At 41.1% G+C, this 27,663-nt stretch overlaps 1 protein-coding gene across 5 annotated transcripts in view; it reads right to left on the bottom strand.

Moving 5' to 3' along the window:
* LOC139746040 (uncharacterized) overlaps positions 1-27,663 on the bottom strand; it is a 304,925-nt gene that overhangs the window by 255,814 nt on the left and 21,448 nt on the right. For all 5 annotated transcript variants that reach the window (XM_071656858.1, XM_071656854.1, XM_071656856.1 and 2 more), the window contains exons 3-5: positions 25,952-26,398; positions 17,365-17,544; positions 8,871-8,980 (exon numbers count right to left, since the gene is read on the bottom strand). In XM_071656858.1, coding sequence (XP_071512959.1) covers positions 8,871-8,980; positions 17,365-17,544; positions 25,952-26,398 — 737 coding nt within the window. The remainder of the gene's footprint in view (positions 1-8,870; positions 8,981-17,364; positions 17,545-25,951; positions 26,399-27,663) is intronic.

The raw sequence follows: 27,663 nt of genomic DNA, 5'->3' as shown, positions 1-27,663 counted from the left end.
CCTCACACCACATATTGTCCTCAAACATCTCATTTCCAGCACAGCCACCCTCCTTCACACAACTCTATCCATAGCCCACGCCTCGCAAACATACAACATTGTTGGAACCACTATTCCTTCAAACATACCCATTTTTGCTTTCCGAGATAATGTTCTCAACTTCCACACATTCTTCAAGGCTCCAAGGATTTTCCCCCCCTCCCCCAACCTATGATTCACTTCCGCTTCCATGGTTCCATCTGCTGCCAGATCCACTCACAGATATCTAAAACACTTTACTTCCTCCAGTTTTTCTCCATTCAAACTTACCTCCCAATTGACTTGACCCTCAACCCTACTGTACCTAATAACCTTGCTCTTATTCACATTTACTCTCAACTTTCAACTTTACTTTCAACTGTCACATTACTTACCTTCACATTTAAATCACCCATCATTAATATCCAGTTTATTACATCAAAACTGCTGACATTAAGCTGCTCCTAAAACACTTGCTGTAATATATCAGCTTCTAAAGGATATTACGTTGGAGAGGTTAAAGCACCATCTTCTTGTTCCCAAGTTTATTTTCTCCCTCCTCAGAGAGAGTAGGAATGTAAATAGGCCTTCCTACAGTGAGTCTACAGATAAACAATAGAGAGTGAAAGTAAATAAATGCAGTTGTTACAGTGATAATAATTCTAAATTATTCCCTAAACAATTATTTGTAATATATAAAACTTCCCTCCCATGATTATTCTTTTCTCACTATCCATCTCAGATTATACCAACATCAATCTACAATTTACTTCCTAACATTCTATCACATTCCCACAATTACTGCTTCAAGAGTAGTATTACTCCTTTCTTAGCTCTTGTTCTCTCACTGTTCCTGATTTTACTCCTATAACATTTCCAAGCAATTCATCCCTTTATCCAAGAGCGTTCTTTCGCTCAGGGCCAGAATATCTAGGTTTCTTTCTCCAAAAATGCTACCTATCTCTCCTCTCTTCTGATCTTGGTTACATCTACACCCAGCTAAACACCCTCGCCTGAACCTTTGAGGGGGAAAAGCACTCCCTATTTGGCTACTTTTTCTGTTTCCTCCTTCAGAATATGAAATACAAGAAGGGGGGGTTCCAACCTCTTGCTACTGCCCCCTTCATTTGCCTTTTACAACTTAAATGGAATATCGAGGTAGAATTCTCCCCTTCCCTTGAATAATTATTCATGGTGCATGGTAATTATTCATGCAGGCATATTCATCTGTTCTCGGCCCATATGTTACCGTTGATCATCTCATCTCATTCACACACACTCATCTTATTACTACACCCCTCTCTTATCCTATCATTGTAAATTTAGTCAGCCCTCCTCAAACCACATATTGTCCTCAGATATTTCATTTCCAACACATCCATCCTCCTCCATACATTCTTGTATATAGTCCATGCTTCACATACAAAATCAACAGCACTAATGTACCTTAAAACATAACCATTTTTCCCACCCAGATGGTAACCTCTCTTTCCACACATTCAACACTCCCAGAACCTTTACCCTCTTGCTCACCTAATGACTCACCTCTTGTTCCATGGTTCCATTTACTGTCATGTCCAATCTCCGACATCTAACACAACCCACTTTCTTCAAGTTTTCTCCATTCAGACTAACACACCAACCAATCCATCTGAGGAGCAAGGGGGTTTTAGGAAAGGTAGGGGATGTGTCGATTAAATTTTTGCAACAAGAGTGACTGTAGAAAAGTCTCTATGTTAAGAAGCTGTATGCAGCTTTTATGGATCTGGAGAAGCATATGACAGTCATGTTTGGTGTCTGCATGGAAATAGAGAAAAAGTATAGATATTGAAATACCCTATTGAATGAGAAAAAATGTACTGAACTGTTTTACAGATATGGGGGGAGAAAATCTGGAAGAAGTGACAAAATTTATGTATTTGAGAGCTTTTTTCTTTCTTTCAAACTATTCGCCATTTCCCGCATTAGCGAGGTAGCGTTAAGAACAGAGGACTGGGCCTTTGAGGGAATATCCTCACCTGGCCCTCTTCTCTGTCCCTTCTTTTGGAGAAAAAAAAAAATATGGAAGGAGAGATGAGGGAGAGAGCAGTAAAGGGTAGAAGAGTAATGGGGTCCTTTAATAGAATAATAAAGGGTACAGGTGTAAGCATGGATGTGAAGAAAAGATTAAGTAGCAGCATAGTACTCCCGACCCTGACTTAAGCAACCAAAACATAAACATGGAATGAGTCACTGAGGTCAAGAATCCAGGCTGTGGAAAAGAGTTATTTGAAAGGAGCATGTTGTATGACTAGCTGGCAGGAAGAAAATAATGAGGGGATGTATGAAAGACTTGGTATAGCAGATAATGCAATGGGAATGAATAGTGGAGTGAAAGAGAGGGTGAAAATTCTTTGAGGTGATCTGGGCATGTGGAAAGAATACAAGACAGAGAATTTACAAATAGTGTGTGTGACAGTATGATTAAAGGGGTTGGTGTGAGAGGAATAACATGTACGACATAGGTAAATACAGTGAAAGAGTATAGGAGGGAGAGAAATTGGGGAAAAATGTGTAGAACAGTGTATGCCAGGGAGGAATGTAAGGACAGGGATAAGTAGGGATCTTTTTGTCAGGGTCATTCCCTTGATGGTAGTTCTTGGAGAAACGGGCATCAGAGATATAGACAGACAGATAGATAGCATGGATACATGTGCCTAAGAATATGAAGTCTGTACGAAGTAAGAATGAAATGAAGCTTTTCTGGAGAAGTGTGAATGAATACAAGGGGATCTGAGAAATAGAGAGAGGCAAAAGCAATGGGAATATGAATGCAAAGGTGGAATGTCATGATACTGGAGAGACAGTTGATAAAACAGAAAGTGCTTGGAGTAAATTACGATGGAAGTAATCAAGTGGATGTCTGTGCTAAGAGAGGGGGTTTATTCCTTGCAAACACTTTATGAGAGTTTGAGCAACTATATAGCAGAGGATGAAAGGCTGAGAAAGAAGGTGTTCAAGTTGAGGGAAGATTCCTCCGAGATTCTGACCATTTTGCAGTCTTTGTGGAGGTGAGCATCATGGAGAAGTGGGGGTATGGTATAATGAAAAATGGAAAGGTAAAGGTGTTTGCAAGCAAGAAGATGAATCAGAAAGAATGCAAGGAGGATTATGAAATAAGGGTGACCAAAAGTTTAAATTAAAATGCATTAAATGTAAGGATGCAATACTGTGTGAACGTGGTGTTCAAAATGTTAAGAGAAAGACCGGTAAAGGTTGTAGAATCAATAGCTTGATACAAGTTTTGAGATATAAGAAAAAAGTTAAAATGCATAGAACAGATGAGATTAGAAATGCTGTGAAAGAGAAGTGAAAGGCACATGGTAGGTAGCTTGAAAGAAACGTACCATTAGAGGTTCAACAGAGGAGGAAGGAAAAATATAAGATGTGTTAGCAGAACGTTAAGAGGCTGATAGAGGAAAACAAAGAAAGAGCAGATGAAGATCTTCTAAGAGAGATAATTGAATAGTTTATGTAAAACAAGAAATTGTACTGGACAGGGTCGAAAAAGAAAAGAGAAGGAAGCAACAGTGGTAATGCAAACATGAGAAATAAGGAAGGGGAGTTACTAAATCAAAAGGAAGAAGGGAAAGGAAGAGGGGAAGACTATTCTGAAGAACTGATGAATGTGAGTGACAGCTGTGACAGCAGTTGTTACATACAAGGGTATGGTGAATGGAAGGATATGAGTGCAGGGATCTATAGCAAGAAAAAAGGTTAAAGGAGGTGATAATGAGGCTGACTGTATGAAAGGCACCAAGAATGGATGGGATTATGGCTAACACTTTGAAGTATGGAGGAGAGAGTGCGATAAAAATTGACGCATCTGCTATGTAATTCAGCATGGAAGCAGAAAGTTGTGCTATTACCTATTCAGAGGAAAAGGTGCTAAGGGTGCATGTAGCAATTATAGGGGATTTTGTCTGTTAAGTATATCAGAAAAGGCAAGTGCAACAGTGTTGACGGATAAGAGTGATGGAGATGAATGAATGCAGAATAAGTGAGGAGCAGGGGAGTTTTAGGAAAGGTAAGGGATGTGTGAATAGGATTCTTACGATGAGAATAACTGTGGTAAAGTATCTAGCGAAAAGTAAGAAGCTGTATGCAGCTTTATGGATCTGGAGAAAAAAATATGAAAGAGTTGACTGGAATGCTTTATAGGATGTGTAATGGATATAATTGGTAGTGGAACAATTGCAGGATAGTGTGAAAGTCCATAAAGGAGCAAATGCATGTGTAAGAGTGGTTGGAGAGTTTAGCCAGAGTTTTGGGAAATGTACATGTGAGATAGGGCTGTGTGATATCACCATAGCTTTGGATGGAGTGATAAGAGAAATGAAAGTTAAACTTGGGAGAGAGGGTGTGGAGAAGAAGTGTAGTAGTGAGGTAAGGTGGCTAGTGACAAGCCTCTTTGTAGATGATACCATTTTGTTTGTAGAGACCGAAAAGGAGTTGCTGGGGGGTTTTAATTGAGTTTTATGATGTGATGTGTGTAAGCATAAGCGACTGAAGATAAAAGCAAGTGCAAATAAAGTAATGGTGCTTGAAAGGAAACAATGAAAGTATATATATTCTTAAAGCCCTATATAGTGTGGGTAGAAAGTGTACTAAACTGTTACAGATATGGGGTGAGAATGACTGTTTGAGACAGAATTTGAAAATTTGGAAGCTATCTTGGGTAAGTTTGGTGGTGTGGAAGGAGAGATAAGGGAAAGTGCAGTACAGGGAAGAAGAGTCACTGGGTTTGTAAATAGAATATTGAAGGGTAGAGGAGCGAGTATGGAAGTGAAGAAAAGATTAAGGGACAGCATAGTCCTCCCAACCCTGACTTATGCAGCCTAAGCATGTACATGGAATGAGTCAAAGGTTAAGAATCCAGGCTACAGAAAAGAGCTACTTGAGAGGTGCATGTGGTATGACTTGATGGAATGAAGTAAGAAATGAGGGGGATTGTATGAGAGGTTTGGTGTGGTGATAAATGCAAAAGGAATGAAATGTGGAGTGACAGAGTGGGTGAAACATAATACTTTGAGGTGGTTTGAGCATGTCGAAAGAATGGAAGGTGGGGAGTTTACAAGGACAGAGTATGATGGTATGATTAACAGGGTTGGTGTAAGAGTAAGTCTATCTATGACACAGGTAAACATAGTAGAAGTGCACTGGAGAGAGAGAAATCATGGAAGAATGCATGGAATGGTGTACACGAGAGAGGCATGAGTTGAGACTTTTTTACCACGGCCAACCCCTTGATGGGTGTTCCTGTAGGGACTGTGCATCAGAGATACTGATAAAAAGATTTGCCAAGCATGCTGAATGAGTTGACATGGTCTTCAAAAATTCACAAAAAAATTGTCTTGTTGTCAACTGGTTTTGGTGCATATTGCAGATTAATCACTTATAAACATTTTTTTTCTTTTTTTTTTTTTTTTTGCTTTGTCGCTGTCTCCCACGTTTGCGAGGTAGCGCAAGGAAACAGACGAAAGAAATGGCCCAACACACCCCCATACACATGTATATACATACACGTCCACACATGCAAATATACATACCTACACAGCTTTCCATGGTTTACCCCAGACGCTTCACATGCCCTGATTCAATCCACTGACAGCACTTCAACCCCGGTATACCACATCGATCCAATTCACTCTATTCCTTGCCCTCCTTTCAACCTCCTGCATGTTCAGGCCCCAATCACACAAAATCTTTTTTACTCCATCTTTCCACCTCCAATTTGGTCTCCCACTTCTCCTCGTTCCCTCCACCTCTGACACATATATCCTCTTGGTCAATCTTTCCTCACTCATTCTCTCCATGTGCCCAAACCATTTCAAAACACCCTCTTCTGCTCTCTCAACCACGCTCTTTTTATTCCCACACATCTCTCTTACCCTTACGTTACTTACTCGATCAAACCACCTCACACCACACATTGTCCTCAAACATCTCATTTCCAGCACATCCATCCTCCTGCACAAACCTCTATCCATAGCCCACGCCTTGCAACCATACAACATTGTTGGAACCACTATTCCTTCAAACATACCCATTTTTGCTTTCCGAGATAATGTTCTCGACTTCCACACATTCTTCAACGCTCCCAGAACTATGGCCCCCTCCCACACCCTATGATCCACTTCCGCTTCCATGGTTCCATCCGCTGCCAGATCCACTCCCAGATATGTAAAACACTTTACTTCCTCCAGTTTTTCTCCAATCAAACTTACCTCCCAATTGACTTGACCCTCAACCCTACTGTACCGAATAACCTTGCTCTTATTCACATTTACTCTTAACTTTCTTCTTTCACATAGATTTATTTATATTTATTTATGCTTTGTTGCTGTCTCCCGCGTTAGCAAGGTAGCGCAAGGAAACAGACGAAAGAATGGTCCAGCCCACCCACATACACATGTATATACATACACGTCCACACACGCAAATATACATACCTATACATCTCAACGTACACATACATATACACACACAGACACATACATATATACACATGTACATAATTCATACAGTCTGCCTTTATTCATTCCCATCCCCACCCTGCACACATGAAATAACAACCCCCTCCCCCTCATATGCGTGAGGTAGCGCTAGGAAAAGACAACAAAGGCTACATTTGTTCACACTCAGTCTCTAGCAGTCATGTAATAATGCACCGAAACCACAGCTCCCTTTCCACATCCAGGCCCTACACAACTTTCCACGGTTTACCCCAGACACTTCACATGCCCTGGTTCAATCCATTGACAGCACGTCGACCCCGGTATACCACATCATTCCAATTCACTCTATTCCTTGCATGCTTTTCACCCTCCTACATGTTCAGGCCCCGATCATTCAAAATCTTTTTCGCTCCATCTTTCCACCTCCAATTTGGTCTTCCACTTCTCCTCGTTCCTTCCACCTCTGACACATATATCCTTTTGGTCAATCTTTCCTCACTCATTCTCTCCATGTCACCAAACCATTTCAAAACCCTCTTCTGCTCTCTCAACCACGCTCTTTTTATTACCACAAATCTCTCTTACCCTATCATTACTTATTCGATCAAACCACCTCACACCACATATTGTCCTCAAACATTTCATTTCCAGCACATCCACCCTCCTGCGCACAACTCTATCTATAGCCCACGCCTCGCAACCATATACCATTGTTGGAACCACTATTCCTTCAAACATACCCATTTTTGCTTTCCAAGATAATGTTCTCGACTTCCACACATTCTTCAATGCTTCCAGAACTTTCGCCCCCTCCCCCACCCTATGATTCACTTCTGCTTCCATGGTTCCATCCACTGCCAAATCCACTCCCAGATATCTAAAACACTTTACTTCCTCCAGTTTTTCTCCATTCAAACTTACCTCCCAATTGACTTGTCCCTCAACCCTACTGTACCTAATTACCTTGCTCTTATTCACATTTACTCTCAGCTTTCTTCTTTCACACACTTTGCCAAACTCAGTCTCCAGCTTCTGCAGTTTCTCACATGAATCAGCCACCAGCACTGTATCATCAGCGAACAACAACTAACTCACTTCCCATGCTCTCTCATCCACAACTGACTGCATACTTGCCCCTCTTTCCAAAACTCTTGCATTCACCTCCCTAACAACCCCATCCATACACAAATTAAACAACCATGGAGACATCACACATCCCTGCCGCAAACCTATATTCACCGAGAACCAATCACTTTCCTCTCTTCCTACATGTACACATGCCTTACATCCTCGATAAAAACTTTTCACTGCTTCTAACAACTTGCCTCCCACACCATAGATATAGATATGTCAAAAAAATCTGATTTAAGACTGATAAATAACATCACAGAGTAGGGCCGTTTACACACACTTAAGGGGGAGTGAGCAACACCACCAGCCAACCAGTTCATCTTAGGCGGGGGGCCTAGGGGTAAGGTTAGTGCAAGTGCTAATGACACCTTTGAGGAACAGACTGTGATATCTTGTTATGCAAAGAATAGAGTTTAATATTCAGCATTATATAACAAAATAACATTACCAATCATATCTGTAGGAGGTTCACCACATATCTAAATTGAAAACATTCTAGAAAACTAAAAGAACACACGGTATTTAGTATCCCCCTAAAACATATGCAACTATTACAGAGGTCTCTTGCTTCCAGTGGTATTGTATTATCAATTGCAGTTTTGAGTATGCTTGCTTAAATAAAGTAAACATTCTTATCAACTGCATAATATATCACAGTTCTTTTTTACTTGTATGCCATTTTCCAAAAAAGCAAAAGCAGCACCAAGGATGTGTGAAATGGCCTCATTCACTCCCATCCACTCTATTTTCATGTGGATAAGTACTGCAGTGGCTGTTGGCCTCTTCTAGACCACCATGGTGGTAGAATGAATGTGAGCAAAGCAATGCATGAGTGAATGGCCACATCTCCCAAGCCTTGTAGCCTACGCTCTGCCTGTATAGTATTTTCTTAGTGTAACTCTCGCTGCTTTTTGTCCTACATGTAGCCTCTATGTGTAAAACTGTTTTTGAAGTATATCATTCTTATTTTGACCACTCAAGTGTGCACCATAAGCCTTAAGGTATGTCTCTCATGAGTCACTCCCCCTAATACACTATTTCCATTAGCCATATGCCCTGGCAACAGCAGTTTTGCCATCCACAAGGAACCTCTATATATATAGGCAAACTGTAGCAACTTCAAATAAATTCACACAATCATTTGCCATGAAAAATTTTGAGCAAAACACTCTCAAAATCTCTGAAGTACCTGAGCCATTAATAGTATATGTTTACTGCGCTTACCTCATCGCCATCTGATGCTGGTAAACTTGCTTTTGAAACATGTAGGTCTGCAAAAGCTCCAAACGTTCACGTTCAGCTTGCTGTTTCTGTGCTGTTAATACTTCTGTCACCTGAAACACAAGGAACACTTCAGTATATATATCATCCAACCTGGTAATTATGAAAAACTTACAACAATAAAATTCAATCCATTTATGTATTACTGAATATTTGCCACATCAATAAATCTATGAAAACAAAACCTTATAAACATTACCTATCTGTCTTTTATCTTTCATTCTCTTCCTATTCTCACACAAGGTGAATCAAGTGTATAAAACCTCCAGGTTGACTTTTCCACACCCGAAACCTACAATGAATATTCTAAATGGAAATGGGCTACCACTTGCCTTGGTTCAGCTCAACCCTAAAGGAAAACACTCTAAAGCCTCACTCCTGTTACCTTAAAAAAGTCTTTGAAGCCCTAACTCACACTTTCTTATAACATTTAGAATCCAATATCCTTCTTTCTGATCACCTGTACAGATGTTGTAGCACCAAGTTTACTAATAATCTAACCAATGTGATTCATCTCTCCTCCTCCTTTCTCTGGGATTTTGGTGTTTTAGGAAACTTTTGTCATACCCCTTGGCATCTCCAAAGCATTTGGTGTGGTATGATGTCTCTGCTTTTTATACTCCCTTCCTTTGGTTTTTCTCCACTGCAGGAATTGTTGATGAAGCAATAAATCCCTCTTCTCCAATCTACAGTGGTATTCCTCAGGATTCTGTCCAATCACCTAGTCTCTTTCAGCCCTCAACAAATTATCTTTTCTACTTCTAACCCTATTCACTCTTATGTGGATGATTCCACTTTACATAATTCAACTTACTTTTTCTCCCCTTCTCTTTCTAATATTCACAATCTCTTTCATACTAAATGCATTTCCACTTACAATTTGAACCTGTACAGCATCACATTATGGGAAACTAACTTAATTAACAGCAGCAAAACAAATTTTTTCCCAAAGTCTCCGTCTGAGTCATGCACTTCCCACTTATTCATTTCAAAACACTGCAATTCAGCCATGTAATTATCTATTTGTACTGTATGGGGATGGAGTTCTAAACTCTTGGGGGCCCTATCTCTTAAACATTCTCTACTATCGTACAACCTTTTAAGTTTATGTATGCAGTCAACAGCAACCTTCTCGTCTGCCATTCTATTCCATTCATCCACCATTCATACTATAAAAAGTTTCTTTACATCTTCTTTAACAAGATTCTTCCTTAATTTCATGTTATGTCCTCTGGTTGCTATACCCATACACCTCTCCCAGAACTGGTAACTGTCCATGTCAACAATCTGTTTTAAAAACTTAAAGGCAGTGATCAGGTCACCCCTTACTCTTTTCTCTTTCAAGGTGGAAAAATTCAAATCCTCTAGCCTTTCCCGTAACATAGCACTCTTAATTCTGATACCATCTTTGTTGCCCTCCTCTGGGCCTTTTCTATTTTCTACAATGTGACCAAAATTGGGAAGCATATTCTAGTTCAGGCATTTTGCAGTATAAGAACAGCTTGCTAAATATTTCTTTATCCTGATACTTGAAAGCTATCCTGGTATTTGCCAGTAGACAGTTTGTCTCCTTTGCTATTCTCCAAATGTGGGACTGGTGACAGGTTAGGGACAATGTTGACCCTCATGTCCTTACACACAGAATCCTGTAGCTGATTTCAAGCTAAATTTCAACTATATTTTGGCCTTCTTTTACTCTGTTCCATCCTCGTTACATTTGCTTGGGTTGAATTTTTTTAACCATATATCAGATCAACTTTGCACTCTGTTTAAGTCTCCTTATAAGTTGATGCAATCCTCCTCATTTTTCACTTCCCTTATGGGTTTAGCATCATCATCAGATAAGAGTCTATACCTTCAGGCAAATCATTAACATAAATCATGAAAATCCAAAAGCAGAACCTACTGGTGACCTCTACCCATATGGAGAAGGTTCCTCTCGCATGTGTCCTTTAATCATTCCACTAAGATAATATGTCCATCAGAGGGATCTCCCTCTAATTCCTGCCTAGTTTTCCAGCTTCCTTATCAGCATCTCATGTAGCACTGTGTAGTTTTCTGGCTGTCAAGATATATACAGTCTACCCAGCCTTCCGTTTTGTCTAAGATAGAGCTCACTCTCTCCTAGAAATCTAACAGGTTTGTTACACTTGACTTCCTTTCCCTAAAACAGTATTGCCACTTACTTAAGTAATTTGTCCTCTGTAGAAAATCATCAATTTGATTAACTTTTGCAGTACTTTATTAGACCACTGCTTTCTTACAGATGGGTATGGCATTAGCCCCTTTCCACTTCTTTGGCAATTTGCATTTCTCCAGCACATCTTGAACAGTATTTCAAAAGGTCTAACAAGTCTATCTGCAAATACCATCATCACTTAAGGTGAAATTTCATCAGGACCATGAGCCTCATATGGGCCAAGCCCCTTTGGTACTCTGTTAATGTCTTTTCTAGATCATATCTAGTATTTGTTCACCGTTTCCTGTTAATGAAGTACAGCTAAGAGCAAAGAAAGGTCTTACTTACTCGCATCCATTTCATGAACCAAAACCACAGCCCCCATCTACAACCAAGCTCCACCGACCTCTCCATAGAGTCGCCAGACTGCTTCATATACCTTCTGACAGCATGCTACCCCTTATATACCACATTGCTCCACTTCACTTTATCCAGTGCACAAATTTCACCCTTCTGCATATTCAGACCCTGAACACTCAAAATATTTTTCATCCCAACCTCCCACCTACTATTTGGTCTCCAGTTGCTCCTCATCTCCACTTCTGACACATATATCCTCTTTCCGCATTCCCTCTCTTCATATGCCCAAACCATATCACAAAACCCTCTTTCACTCTCTCAATTATACTCTTCTTATTACAGCACCTCTCTCCTACCCACTTATAACTAATTTGATGAAACCACATACTGTCCTTAAACTTTTCATTTCCAAAACATTCCCACTCATCCACACATCCTCATATATAGTCCCTGCCTCACATCCACACAACATCGCCGGGACTACACCTTCAAACATATCCATTTTTTCCTCCTATATAATGACCTCTCTTTCAACACACTACTCAATACTCCTGGAGACTTCATACTCTCATCCATCCTATGACTCACTTCTACTTCCATGGTTCTATTCACTGCCAGGTAGCTAAAACACTTCACTTCTTCTCATCTTTTTCCATTTAACCTCACACCCCAACTAACAAAATCTCTCTGGTAGCTAAAACACTTCACTTCTTCGCATCTTTTTCCATTTAACCTCACACCCCAACTAACAAAATATCTCTGCTCTGTTAAACCTATTAACCTTGCTGTTCTTACCATTTGCTCTCAACTTCCTTCCTTCACACACTCTCCTGAACTAAGACACTAACTGTCAATGGATTGAACCAGGGCATGTGAAGCGTCTGGGGTAAACCATGGAAAGTTGTGTGGGGCCTGGATGTGGAAAGGGAGCTGTGGTTTCGGTGCATTATTACATGACAGCTAGAGACTGAGTGTGAACGAATGTGGCCTTTGTTGTCTTTTCCTAGCGCTACCTCGCGCACATGAGGGGGAGGGGGTTGATATTTCATGTGTGGTGGGATGGCGATAGAAATGAATAAAGGCAGACAGTATGAAGTATGTAAATGTGTATATATGTCTATGTCTGTGTGTGTATATATATGTACACGTTGAGATGTATGGATATGCATATGTGCTGTGTGGACGTGTATGAATATACATGTGCATGTGGGTGGGTTGGGCCATTCTTTCGTCTGTTTCCTTGCGCTACCTCACTGACGTGGGAGACAGCAACGAAGCAAATAAATAGAAATATAAATATAAGAACAAAGGAACACAGAAATTTTGAAAATACTGCAGACAAGCCAGGTGAAAATCTAAAATTTTCCCATAAATTTATCAGAAGTAAACTGTGATTCTAATCTGTCTATGGATGGATGGTGAGGTAGGTAAACGCAATAGTCCTGGAGTGAGGGGCAAGTATGCAATATGTTGGATATGAGTGGGCCTGGGAAACAAGTCAGATGTTGCTTGCCAATGATACAACAATGTAGGCTGATTCGATTGAGAAACTGCAGAAGTTGGTATGTGAATAAAAGCAAGGTTAATAGGTTCAGTATAGTTGAGGGACAAGTTACTTGTGATGTAAGTTTGAATGAAGAAAAACTGGAGGAAGTGTAGTGTTTTAGATATCTGGGAGTGGATTTGGCAGCAAATGGAACCATGGAAGCAGAAGTGAGTCACAAGGTGACGGAGAGGGTGAAGATCATGGGAGTGATGAAGAATGTGAAAGGAGAAAATGTTATCTCAGAGAGCAAAAATGGGAATGTTTGAAGGAATAGCAGTACCAACAATATCATATGGTTGCAAGGCATGAACTATCGATAGGGTTGTATGGAGGAAGACATATGTGAAGGAAATGAAATGTTTGAGGGGGAAAATGTTCAGGGAGTGATGAAGAATGTGTGAAAGGAGAGAATGTGATCTCAGAGCAAAAATGGGTTATCATTATTATCATTTTTTTATCATACATATTCACTGTCTCCCGTATTTGCAAGGTAGCGCAAGGAAACAGATGAAAGAATGGCCCAACCCACTCACATACAGATGCATATACATAAACGCCCACACACGCACACATACATGCCTATACATTTCAACATATACATACATATCCATAAAGACATACATATATACACATGTACATAACCATACATGTTACCTTCATCCAATCCCGTCGCCACCCTGCCACACATGAAACAGCAACCCCCTCCTCCCACGCACACGCAATGTAGCGCTAGGAAAAGGCAACAAAGGCCCCATTCGTTCACACTCAGTCTCTAGCTGTCATGTGTAATGCAACAAAACCACAGCTCCCTTTCCACATCCAGGCCCCACAAAACTTTCCATAGTTTACCCCAGATGCTTCACATGCCCTGGTTCAATCCACTGACAGCATGTCCACCCTGGTATACCACATCATTCCAATTCACTCTATTCCTTGCATGCCTTTCACCCTCCTGTATGTTCAGGCCCCAATTGCTCAAAATCTTTTTCACTCCATCCTTCCACCTCCAATTTGATTTCCCACTTCTAATTTCCTCCTCATCTGACAAATATATCCTCTTTGTCAATTTTTCCTTAGTCATTCTCTCCATGTGACCAAACCATTTCAATACATCCTCTTCTGCTCACTCAACCACACTCTTTTTATTACCACAAATCTCTCTTACACTTTCATTACCTACTCGATCAAACCAACTCACACCACATATTGTCCTCAAACATTTCATTTCCAACACATCAACCCTCCTCCACACAACCCTATTTATAGCCCATGCCTTGCAACCATACAACATTATTGGAACCACTATTCCTTCAAACATACCCATTTTTGCTTTCGGAGATAACATTCTCGCCTTCCACACATTCTTCAACGCTCCCAGAGCCTTCACCCCTCCCCCATCCTGTAACTCACTTCTGCTTCCATGGTTCCATCTGCTGCCAAATCCACTCTCAGATTTCTAAAACACTTCACTTCCTCCGGTTTTTCTCCATTCAAACTTACCTCCCAATTTACTTGTCCCTCAACCCTACTAACTTAATAACCTTGCTCTTATTCACATTCACTCTCGGCTTTCTTCTTTCACACACTTTACCAAACTCAGTCACCAGCTTCTGCAGTTTCTCACCAGAATGAGCCACCAGTGCTGCATCATCAGCAAACAACAACTGACTCACTTCCCAAGCCCTCTCATCCACAACAGACTGCATACTTGCCCCTCTCTCCAAAACTCTTACATTCACCTCCCTAACAACCCCATCCATAAACAAATTAAACAATCATGGAGACATCATGCACCCCTGCCACAAACAGATATTCACCGGAAACCATTCACTTTCCTCTCTTCCTGCTCATACACATGCCTTACATCCTTGATAAAAACTTTTCACTGCTTCTAGCAACACCTCTCACACCATAAACTCTTAATACATTCCACAAAGCATGGGTATGTTTGAAGGAATAGTAGTTCCAACCATATTATATGGTTGCAAGGCATGGACTTATAACTGGATTGTATGGAGGAGGGTAGATGTATTGGAAATGAAATGTGTGAGGACTATATGTGGTTTGTGGTGGTTTGATTGAGTAAGTAATGAAAGGGTAAGAGAGATGTGTGGAAATAAAAAGAGTGAGGTTGAGAGAGCAGAAAAGAGCGGGTTGAAATGGTTTGCACATATGGAGAGAATGAGTGACGAAAGATTGACGAAGAGGATATATGTGTCAGAGATGGAAGGAACACGGAGAAGCAGGAGACCATATTGGAGGTCAAAGGATAAAGAGGAAAGGATTTTGAGCAATCGAAGCCTGAACATAGAGAAGGTGTGAGGCGTGCAAGGAATACAGTGAATTGGAACGACATGGTATACTGGGGTCAACGTGATTTCAATGGACTGAACTAGGGCATGTGAAACATGTGGGGTAAACCATGGAAAAGTCTGAGGGACCTGGATGTGGATAGGGAGATGTGGTTTCAGTACATTATACATGACAGCTAGAGACTGAGTGTGAACGAATGTGGCCTTTGTTGTCTTTTCCTAGCACTACCTCGCACACATTTGGGGGGAGGGGGTTGTTATTTCATGTGTGGCGGGGTGGCGATGGGAATGAATAAGGGCAGACAGTATGAATTAAGTACATGTGTATATATGTATATGTCTGTGTGTATATATAAGTATACGTTGAGGAGTATAGGTATGTATATGTGTGTGTGTGGACGGTTATGTATATACATGTGTATGTGGGTGGGTTGGGCCATTCTTTCGTCTGTTTCCTTGCGCTACCTCGCTAACGCATACAAGACTTGCCTGAAGGTATGTACCTTTACATCAATATGTGGATATAATGCAAAAGTTGTGAGGGGAAACGAAAAGTAAAAGGAACTGCATCAGCTTACAAAGGGATCCAAACAGATGCTAAAATTGATTTGATACATGTTAATGAAAATCAACCATGGCAAATATGAAGTAATTGGATGGGACAAAGTGACAGAAAACCTCAGTATTACAATTACCTAGCAGGATAAAAGCTTCAAGACTGTGTGTGTGAGAAGGATTTGGAAGTTGACACTGTCCCTAACCTGTCACCAGAGTGCCACACTTAGAGGGTAGCAAAGGAGACAAAATGTTTGCTAGAGAATAACAGAACTGCTTTCAAATATATGGGCAAGGAAATATCTAGCAAGCTGTTCAGATCCTACATAAGGCAAGACCTAGAATATGCTTCTCAAGTTTGATCACTGCAACTAAAACAGAACAAAGAGTTAACACAAAGGGTCCAGAGGAGGGCAAAAAAGATGCTGCTAGAATCAAGAAAGCGAAATTCCAGAAAAAAAGCTAAAGGGGTTTCAGTGTGTCCACCTTGGAAGAAAAAATGTGAGGGGTGGCTTGATCACAACCTTAAAATTTTTAAAACAAATCAATGACATAACCAGTGAACAGTTCTCTGAGAGGGAGAGATGTATGAGGAGAGCAACTGGGGAACTTACATGAAATTAAGTAAGAAACTTCTTAAGAAATTTATAAAGGAGTACTATTATCATAACAGGGTGGTGTATAAATGAAATAGAATGCCTGAGGACATGGTTAATACAGACACCAAACATAAGTATAATATATTGTATGACAGCAGAGATGTTCAAGAGATGGGGCCTAAAGAGTAAAAAAAAACTCCCTCCCCATACTGCACAAATGGGCAATTAGACTAACAAAAAAAATTGCTTTTCAAATATGCATACTTAGACTTACTAAAACAATTACTTTTCAAATTTGCATACGAAGTTGATTCACCAAAAAGGCTAACATATCCATTCAAATTTCCATCTCAACAAACAACACATAATGCACAACCAAAATTCATTCATTTGAAATCCTCATGTGAAAGTCCTTAATCCAACAACATCCATCTTTTCCACTGTTTACTTCTGGAGATAGGGGAGAAAGAATACTTCCCACGTATTCCCTGCGTGTCGTAGAAGGCGACTAAAAGGGAAGGGAGCGGGGGGCTGGAAATCCTCCCCTCTCGTTTTTTTTTAATTTTCCAAAAGAAGGAACAGAGAAGGGGGCCAGGTGAGGATATTCCCTCAAAGGCCCAGTCCTCTGTTCTTAACGCTACCTCGCTATCGTGGGAAATGGCGAATAGTATGAAAAAAAAAAAAAAAAAACTTCTTTTAGTATTCTAAACTACGTCATCATGTCTTGACATAAAAATCATGTTATGAGTCATCTTGGGAAACTTCCCAAAACTCTCAAGCTAAAACATTACTCCACCAATGATGATAATTACATAATTTCTGAGACAAGGAAATATGCACAATGGTTAGGTTAACCTCTAAGGATTTAGTAAGCACCTCAAGATACCTTCAGGGGTGGCACTGGAGGCCCTGGTACAAATGGTACCCTGCTAAATATTCTGGTAAGGTCTCCCAGCTGAGCAAATTGATCATCACACTCCCGCCTGAGCAGTAAGTTGGGAGTGAAGTATCCAGCCTTGTACCATTCTGCCATGTCGCTTGATGAGAAAGGGCCTTGTATTTCTCCCTAGAAAATAATAATTAATGACATTTAACAGTCTTTTACAAATATTCAACGCTGCCATCGCCAGCATTTAAAACATGGCAGCCAAGGGAAAATCAATAAATACATAAACATCACATCTGCTTGGTGAGCAAGTTTATCAGGTACAGGAATATCTTTATTCCATCAAACGAAAATACACTATACAACACATTTCTTTTATCATATTAGCCTTTTCCAACACATGAAGCAAAGTGGTCATGCAAAATCTCTAAACACTTCAATCCCTCGAAATAATCAAACTCAAATGTCAGATACTATATGCAATGTCCAAATAATGAAGAACACAGGCGATGCTATTTCCTGTATGGCAGGCAGGCAACAGGAATGGATGAAGGCAAAGTATGAATATGTACATATGTGAATGTCTGTATGTGAGAAATACTTAGAAAAGCAAATGGATTTGTATGTAGCATTTATGGATCTGGAGAAGGCATATGATAGAGTTGATAGAGATGCTCTGTGGAAGGTATTAAGAATATATGGTGTGGGAGGCAAGTTGTTAGAAGCAGTGAAAAGTTTTTATCGAGGATGTAAGGCATGTGTACGTGTTGGAAGAGAGGAAAGTGATTGGTTCTCAGTGAATGTTGGTTTGCGGCAGGGGTGTGTGATGTCTCCATGGTTGTTTAATTTGTTTATGGATGGGGTTGTTAGGGAGGTAAATGCAAGAGTCTTGGAAAGAGGGGCAAGTATGAAGTCTGTTGGGGATGAGAGAGCTTGGGAAGTGAGTCAGTTGTTGTTCGCTGATGATACAGCGCTGGTGGCGGATTCATGTGAGAAACTGCAGAAGCTGGTGACGGAGTTTGGTAAAGTGTGTGGAAGAAGAAAGTTAAGAGTAAATGTGAATAAGAGCAAGGTTATTAGGTACAGTAGGGTTGAGGGTCAAGTCAATTGGGAGGTGAGTTTGAATGGAGAAAAACTGGAGGAAGTGAAGTGTTTTAGATATCTGGGAGTGGATCTGTCAGCGGATGGAACCATGGAAGCGGAAGTGGATCATAGGGTGGGGGAGGGGGCGAAAATTTTGGGAGCCTTGAAAAATGTGTGGAAGTCGAGAACATTATCCCGGAAAGCAAAAATGGGTATGTTTGAAGGAATAGTAGTTCCAACAATGTTGTATGGTTGCGAGGCGTGGGCTATGGATAGAGTTGTGCGCAGGAGGATGGATGTGCTGGAAATGAGATGTTTGAGGACAATGTGTGGTGTGAGGTGGTTTGATCGAGTAAGTAACGTAAGGGTAAGAGAGATGTGTGGAAATAAAAAGAGCGTGGTTGAGAGAGCAGAAGAGGGTGTTTTGAAATGGTTTGGGCACATGGAGAGAATGAGTGAGGAAAGATTGACCAAGAGGATATATGTGTCGGAGGTGGAGGGAACGAGGAGAAGAGGGAGACCAAATTGGAGGTGGAAAGATGGAGTGAAAAGGATTTTGTGTGATCGGGGCCTGAACATGCAGGAGGGTGAAAGGAGGGCAAGGAATAGAGTGAATTGGAGCGATGTGGTATACAGGGGTTGACGTGCTGTCAGTGGATTGAATCAAGGCATGTGAAGCGTCCGGGGTAAACCATGGAAAGCTGTGTAGGTATGTATATTTGCGTGTGTGGACGTGTGTATATACATGTGTATGGGGGTGGGTTGGGCCATTTCTTTCGTCTGTTTCCTTGCGCTACCTCGCAAACGCGGGAGACAGCGACAAAGTATAAAAAAAAAAAAAAAAAAAAAAATATATATATATATATATATATATATATATATATATATACAGTGCTTAAATTGATGAGAACTGCTATTGACGTTTGTGTAAATAAATTATACATTTCCTTTTTCCTTTTTCCATAGCCAGAGGTTGAACCATTATGTGACATTCATTTTTTTTTCATTCATTTCAAGCTAGAAGTTTCAGTTTTCTAAATTGTTTCTTGCACTTTTCATATGCATATATATGTATGTGTGTGTGTGTGTATATGTGCGTATGTATGTGTATGTGTGTGTATGTGTATATGTATATATATATGTATATTATCCCTGGGGATAGGGGTGAAAGAATACTTCCCACGTATTCCTCGCGTGTCGTAGAAAGCGACTAGAGGGGACGGGAGCGGGGGGCCAGAAATCCTCCCCTCCTTGTATTAACTTTCTAAAATGGGAAACAGAAGAAGGAGTCACGCGGGGAGTGCTCATCCTCCTCGAAGGCTCAGAGTGGGGTGCCTAAATGTGTGTGGATGTAACCAAGATGTGAAAAAAGGAGAGATAGGTAGTATGTTTGAGGAAAGGAACCTGGATGTTTTGGCTCTGAGTGAAACGAAGCTCAAGGGTAAAGGGGAGGAGTGGTTTGGGAATGTCTTGGGAGTAAAGTCAGGGGTTAGTGAGAGGACAAGAGCAAGGGAAGGAGTAGCAGTACTCCTGAAACAGGAGTTGTGGAAGTATGTGATAGAATGTAAGAAAGTAAATTCTCGATTAATATGGGTAAAACTGAAAGTTGATGGAGAGAGATGGGTGATCATTGGTGCATATGCACCTGGGCATGAGAAGAAAGATCATGAGAGGCAAGTGTTTTGGGAGCAGCTGAATGAGTGTGTTAGTGGTTTTGATGCACGAGACCGGGTTATAGTGTTGGGTGATTTGAATGCAAAGGTGAGTAATGTGGCAGTTGAGGGAATAATTGGTATACATGGGGTGTTCAGTGTTGTAAATGGAAATGGTGAAGAGCTTGTAGATTTATGTGCTGAAAAAGGACTGATGATTGGGAATACCTGGTTTAAAAAGCGAGATATACATAAGTATACTTATGTAAGTAGGAGAGATGGCCAGAGAGCGTTATTGGATTACGTGTTAATTGACAGGCGTGCGAAAGAGAGACTTTTGGATGTTAATGTGCTGAGAGGTGCAACTGGAGGGATGTCTGATCATATTCTTGTGGAGGCTAAGGTGAAGATTTGTATGGGTTTTCAGAAAAGAAGAGTGAATGTTGGGGTGAAGAGGGTGGTGAGAGTAAGTGAGCTTGGGAAGGAGACCTGTGTGAGGAAGTACCAGGAGAGACTGAGTACAGAATGGAAAAAGGTGAGAACAATAGAAGTAAGGGGAGTGGGGGAGGAATGGGATGTATTTAGGGAATCAGTGATGGATTGCGCAAAAGATGCTTGTGGCATGAGAAGAGTGGGAGGTGGGTTGATTAGAAAGGGTAGTGAGTGGTGGGATGAAGAAGTAAGAGTATTAGTGAAAGAGAAGAGAGAGGCATTTGGACGATTTTTGCAGGGAAAAAATGCAATTGAGTGGGAGATGTATAAAAGAAAGAGACAGGAGGTCAAGAGAAAGGTGCAAGAGGTGAAAAAAAGGGCAAATGAGAGTTGGGGTGAGAGAGTATCATTAAATTTTAGGGAGAATAAAAAGATGTTCTGGAAGGAGGTAAATAAAGTGCGTAAGACAAGGGAGCAAATGGGAACTTCAGTGAAGGGCGCAAATGGGGAGGTGATAACAAGTAGTGGTGATGTGAGAAGGAGATGGAGTGAGTATTTTGAAGGTTTGTTGAATGTGTTTGATGATAGAGTGGCAGATATAGGGTGTTTTGGTCGAGGTGGTGTGCAAAGTGAGAGGGTTAGGGAAAATGATTTGGTAAACAGAGAAGAGGTAGTGAAAGCTTTGCGGAAGATGAAAGCCGGCAAGGCAGCAGGTTTGGATGGTATTGCAGTGGAATTTAGTAAAAAAGGGGGCGACTGTATTGTTGACTGGTTGGTAAGGTTATTTAATGTATGTATGACTCATGGTGAGGTGCCTGAGGATTGGCGGAATGCGTGCATAGTGCCATTGTACAAAGGCAAAGGGGATAAGAGTGAGTGCTCAAATTACAGAGGTATAAGTTTGTTGAGTATTCCTGGTAAATTATATGGGAGGGTATTGATTGAGAGGGTGAAGGCATGTACAGAGCATCAGATTGGGGAAGAGCAGTGTGGTTTCAGAAGTGGTAGAGGATGTGTGGATCAGGTGTTTGCTTTGAAGAATGTATGTGAGAAATACTTAGAAAAGCAAATGGATTTGTATGTAGCATTTATGGATCTGGAGAAGGCATATGATAGAGTTGATAGAGATGCTCTGTGGAAGGTATTAAGAATATATGGTGTGGGAGGAAAGTTGTTAGAAGCAGTGAAAAGTTTTTATCGAGGATGTAAGGCATGTGTACGTGTAGGAAGAGAGGAAAGTGATTGGTTCTCAGTGAATGTAGGTTTGCGGCAGGGGTGTGTGATGTCTCCATGGTTGTTTAATTTGTTTATGGATGGAGTTGTTAGGGAGGTAAATGCGAGAGTTTTGGAAAGAGGGGCAAGTATGAAGTCTGTTGGGGATGAGAGAGCTTGGGAAGTGAGTCAGTTGTTGTTCGCTGATGATACAGCGCTGGTGGCTGATTCATGTGAGAAACTGCAGAAGCTGGTGACTGAGTTTGGTAAAGTGTGTGGAAGAAGAAAGTTAAGAGTAAATGTGAATAAGAGCAAGGTTATTAGGTACAGTAGGGTTGAGGGTCAAGTCAATTGGGAGGTGAGTTTGAATGGAGAAAAACTGGAGGAAGTGAAGTGTTTTAGATATCTGGGAGTGGATCTGGCAGCGGATGGAACCATGGAAGCGGAAGTGGATCATAGGGTGGGGGAGGGGGCGAAAATTCTGGGGGCCTTGAAGAATGTGTGGAAGTCGAGAACATTATCTCGGAAAGCAAAAATGGGTATGTTTGAAGGAATAGTGGTTCCAACAATGTTGTATGGTTGCGAGGCATGGGCTATGGATAGAGTTGTGCGCAGGAGGATGGATGTGCTGGAAATGAGATGTTTGAGGACAATGTGTGGTGTGAGGTGGTTTGATCGAGTGAGTAACGTAAGGGTAAGAGAGATGTGTGGAAATAAAAAGAGCGTGGTTGAGAGAGCAGAAGAGGGTGTTTTGAAGTGGTTTGGGCACATGGAGAGAATGAGTGAGGAAAGATTGACCAAGAGGATATATGTGTCGGAGGTGGAGGGAACGAGGAGAAGAGGGAGACCAAATTGGAGGTGGAAAGATGGAGTGAAAAAGATTTTGTGTGATCGGGGCCTGAACATGCAGGAGGGTGAAAGGAGGGCAAGGAATAGAGTGAATTGGAGCGATGTGGTATACCGGGGTTGACGTGCTGTCAGTGGATTGAATCAAGGCATGTGAAGCGTCTGGGGTAAACCATGGAAAGCTGTGTGGGTATGTATATTTGCGTGTGTGGACGTATGTATATACATGTATATGGGGGGGGTTGGGCCATTTCTTTCGTCTGTTTCCTTGCGCTACCTCGCAAACGCGGGAGACAGCGACAAAGTATAATAAAATAAAAATAATATTTTTTTGCTTTGTCGCTGTCTCCCGCATGTGCGAGGTAGCGCAAGGAAACAGACGAAAGAAATGGCCCAACCCATCCCCATACACATGTATATACATACACATCCACACACGCAAATATACATACCCATACATCTCAATGTACACATATATATACACACACAGACATACATATATATACACATGCACACAGTTCACACTGTCTGCCTTTTATTCAGTCCCATCGCCACCTCGCCACACATGGAATAACATCCCCCTCCCCCCTCATGTGTGTGAGGTAGCGCTAAGAAAAGACAACAAAGGCCCCATTCATTCACACTCAGTCTCTAGCTGTCATGCAATAATGCCCGAAACCACAGCTCCTTTTCCACATCCAGGCCTCACACAACTTTCCATGGTTTACCCCAGACACTTCACATGTCCTGATTCAATCCATTGACAGCACGTCGACCCCGGTATACCACATCGATCCAATTCACTCTATTCCTTGTCCGCCTTTCACCCTCCTGCATGTTCAGGCCCCGATCACTCAAAATCTTTTTCACTCTATCTTTCCACCTCCAATTTGGTCTCCCACTTCTCCTCGTTCCCTCCACCTCTGACACATATATCCTCTTGGTCAATCTTTCCTCACTCATTCTCTCCATGTGCCCAAACCATTTCAAAACACCCTCTTCTGCTCTCTCAACCACGCTCTTTTAATTTCCACACATCTCTCTTACCCTTACATTACTTACTCGATCAAACCACCTCACACCACATATTGTCCTCAAACATCTCATTTCCAGCACATCCACCCTCCTGCACACAACTCTATCCATAGCCCACGCCTCGCAACCATACAACATTGTTGGAACCACTATTCCTTCAAACATACCCATTTTTGCTTTCCGAGATAATGTTCTCGACTTCCACACATTCTTCAAGGCTCCCAGGATTTTCGCCCCCTCCCCCACCCTATGATTCACTTCCACTTCCATGGTTCCATCCGCTGCCAGATCCACTCCCAGATATCTAAAACACTTTACTTCCTCCAGTTTTTCTCCATTCAAACTTACCTCCCAATTGACTTGACCCTCAACCCTACTGTACCTAATAACCTTGCTCTTATTCACATTTACTCTTAACTTTCTTCTTTCACACACTTTACCAAACTCAGTCACCAGCTTCTGCAGTTTCTCACATGGATCAGCCACCAGCGCTGTATCATCAGCGAACAACAACTGACTCGCTTCCCAAGCTCTCTCATCCACAACAGACTTCATACTTGCCCCTCTTTCCAAAACTCTTGCATTCACCTCCCTAACAACCCCATCCATAAACAAATTAAACAACCATGGAGACATCATACACCCCTGCCGCAAACCTACATTCACTGAGAACCAATCACTTTCCTCTCTTCCTATACGTACACATGCCTTACATACTCGATAAAAACTTTTCACTGCTTCTAACAACTTGCCTCCCACACCATATATTCTTAATACCTTCCACAAAGCATCTCTATCCACTCTAGCATATGCCTTCTCCAGATCCATAAATGCTACATACAAATCCATTTGCTTTTCTAAGTATTTCTCACATACATCCTTCAAAGCAAACACCTGATCCACACATCCTCTACCACTTCTGAAACCACACTGCTCTTCCCCAATCTGATGCTCTGTACATGCCTTCACCCTCTCAATCAATATCCTCCCATATAATTTACCAGGAATACTCAACAAACTTATACCTCTGTAATTTGAGCACTCACTCTTATCCCCTTTGCCTTTGTACAATGGCACTATGCACGCATTCCGCCAATCCTCAGGCACCTCACCATGAGTCATACATACATTAAATAACCTTACCAACCAGTCAACATTAAATAACCTTACCAACCAGTCAACAATACAGTCACCCACTTTTGTAATAAATTCCACTGCAATACCATCCAAACCTGCTGCCTTGCCAGCTTTCATCTTCCGCAAAGCTTTCACTACCTCTTCTCTGTTTACCAAATCATTTTCCCTAACCCTCTCACTTTGCACACCACCTCGACCAAAACACCCTATATCTGCCACTCTTTCATCAAACACATTCAACACACCTTCAAAATACTCACTCCATCTCCTTCTCACATCACCACTACTTGTTATCACCTCCTCATTAGCGCCCTTCACTGAAGTTCCCATTTGCTCCCTTGTCTTACGCACTTTATCTACCTCCTTCCAAAACATCTTTTTATTCTCCCTAAAATTTAATGATACTCTCTCACCCCAACTCTCATTTGCCCTCTTTTTCACCTCTTGCACCTTTCTCTTGACCTCCTGTCTCTTTCTTTTATACATCTCCCACTCAATTGCATTTTTTCCCTGAAAAAATCGTCCAAATGCCTCTCCCTTATCTTTCACTAATAATCTTACTTCTTCATTCCACCACTCACTACCCTTTCCAATCAACCCACCTCCCACGTTTCTCATGCCACAAGCATCTTTTGTGCACTCCATCACTGATTCCCTAAATACATCCCATTCCTCCCCCACTCCCCTTACTTCCATTGTTCTCACCTTTTTCCATTCTGTACTCAGTCTCTCCTGGTACTTCCTCACACAAGTCTCCTTCCCAAGCTCACTTACTCTCACCACCCTCTTCACCCAAACATTCACTCTTCTTTTCTGAAAACCCAAACAAATCTTCACCTTAGCCTCCACAAGATAATGATCAGATATCCCTCCAGTTGCACCTCTCAGCACATTAACATCCAAAAGTCTCTCTTTCGCGCACATGTCAATTAACACGTAATCCAATAACGCTCTCTGGCCATCTCTCTTACTTACATACGTATACTTATGTATATCTCGCTTTTTAAATCACATATTTCTATATGACATAAATGCAGCAAAGGCCATTTTTATCCTGAATAACATGTACCTGAAAGATCATGCTAACAGTGACCAATTCTTATGTAATATGACTTGACCCAGTACAGTATACAGAAAATTACACAAAGAAGAAGTAAAGAAAAATGAAGGGATAACAAAATGCCTCCTACCTGAGGATCAGTATAATACCATTTGTCATCACCATGGGTTTGAGCCGGGTGGGCAGTATGTGTTGTAGATTCTGGCATGGGACCCACTGAAACAGGAGGTGTTACACAAGAGTTCGATGGACCTGACTGTGGTCTTGGGTCATCCTCTTCCACCAATTTTGCTACTAAGTCATCGGCAACACTACGCATATGCTCTAGCTTTTCTTCTTCTCCTTGATGCTCTCTTTCAGGGGAGGGTCCTGGTTCTATTTCTGCGTTCTGTGGCTGTACCAAAACTGAGCATGGTCCTCCCTGGAATTCCTGGGGTGTTCTGACCTCTCTGCTACTGCTATCTTCCTCATTAACTATGCCATTCATTATGGGTCCTGAAGATACTGCTGCGGTAGTGTTGTCACTTGGACTTGCAACAATTTCTTCTCTTGTCTGTACCTCATCAGTGACTGACCCCTGACAATAAAGGTTAATAAATTTGTATAACAGCAACAATCATATTTCAAAAAAAGAAGAAAAAATGTAACATCATTCTAGTTTGACCCAACTGAAGGAAGAGAATAAACATAAGCATAATTTTTTTTCATACCTGATTGCAATTTCCCATATTAGCAAGGTAGCACCAAGAATTGACAAAGGCTCAATTTGCTAACATCCATTCCCTATCTGTCATGTGAAATGCACTGAAACCACAGCCCCTATCCACAACCATGTCCCACAGCCCTTTCTATGGTTTACCCTGGCTACTTCACACACCTTTGGTTCAGTCCAGCGACAGAATATTGATGCCTGTACACCATACCATTCCAATTCATTGTATTCCGTGCATACCTTTTACCCTCCTGCATCTTTGGGCCTCATCACTCAAAATCTTTTTCACTACATTCATCTATCTCCAAATTGGTCTACCCCTTCTCCTTGTTCCCTCCACTTCTGATGCTTATGTGCCCTTTGTCAACCTTTCCTCACTAATTCTCTCCATGCGACTATACCATTTCAGCAAACCCTCTTCAGCTCTTATAACCACTCTCTTTTTATTACCACACCTCTCTCTTACCCTTTTAACACTTACTCAATACAATCACGACACACCACATCTATTCTCCTTTGCACATCCTCATCTACAGCTCTCATGCCTCACATCCATACAACATTGCTGGGACTATACTATACCTTCAAACATACCAATTTTTGCTTCCCTTGATAATGACCTCCCTTAAACATTCTTCAGATGTCTACATTACATAGATATGAGCACTGAACCATTCACATCATAAATATTATCATGAATAAACACTTCAAATATGATACAGTATGGATGTGATACCTTCAAAAGAATAATCATGCCCTTCAACAAATCTCATGCTCTTCAGCAACATAAATCTCCATACCTATAAATAAAATATCTGACCATGTAGCGCCAAGGATCAATTATACAAACCTTCAGACTTTCCTAGTTCATGGAAACTCAGGATTTTAATGTTAAACCACCTGCAGAAGTCATAAATATGCAATTCATATAGGGTTGACTTGTCATAAAAGCAGAATTCTCAGTGTTATAAAATCATAATTTAGGGTAGTGCTCTGCTCTCTGGCTTACATATTTCATATCATAAACATACCACAAAACTTACAAATCATAATAGAAAAATTCATGATACACACATCGTAAACATCATGAAGATCAAAGAAATTCAAGGAGACCGGTGAGATGTAACAAG

Source organism: Panulirus ornatus, chromosome 63, assembly GCF_036320965.1.
Source record: "Panulirus ornatus isolate Po-2019 chromosome 63, ASM3632096v1, whole genome shotgun sequence".
NCBI lineage: Eukaryota > Metazoa > Arthropoda > Malacostraca > Decapoda > Palinuridae > Panulirus > Panulirus ornatus.
The sequence above is the reverse complement of the archived record's forward strand: the minus strand, read 5'-3'. Positions and strand labels throughout refer to the sequence as shown.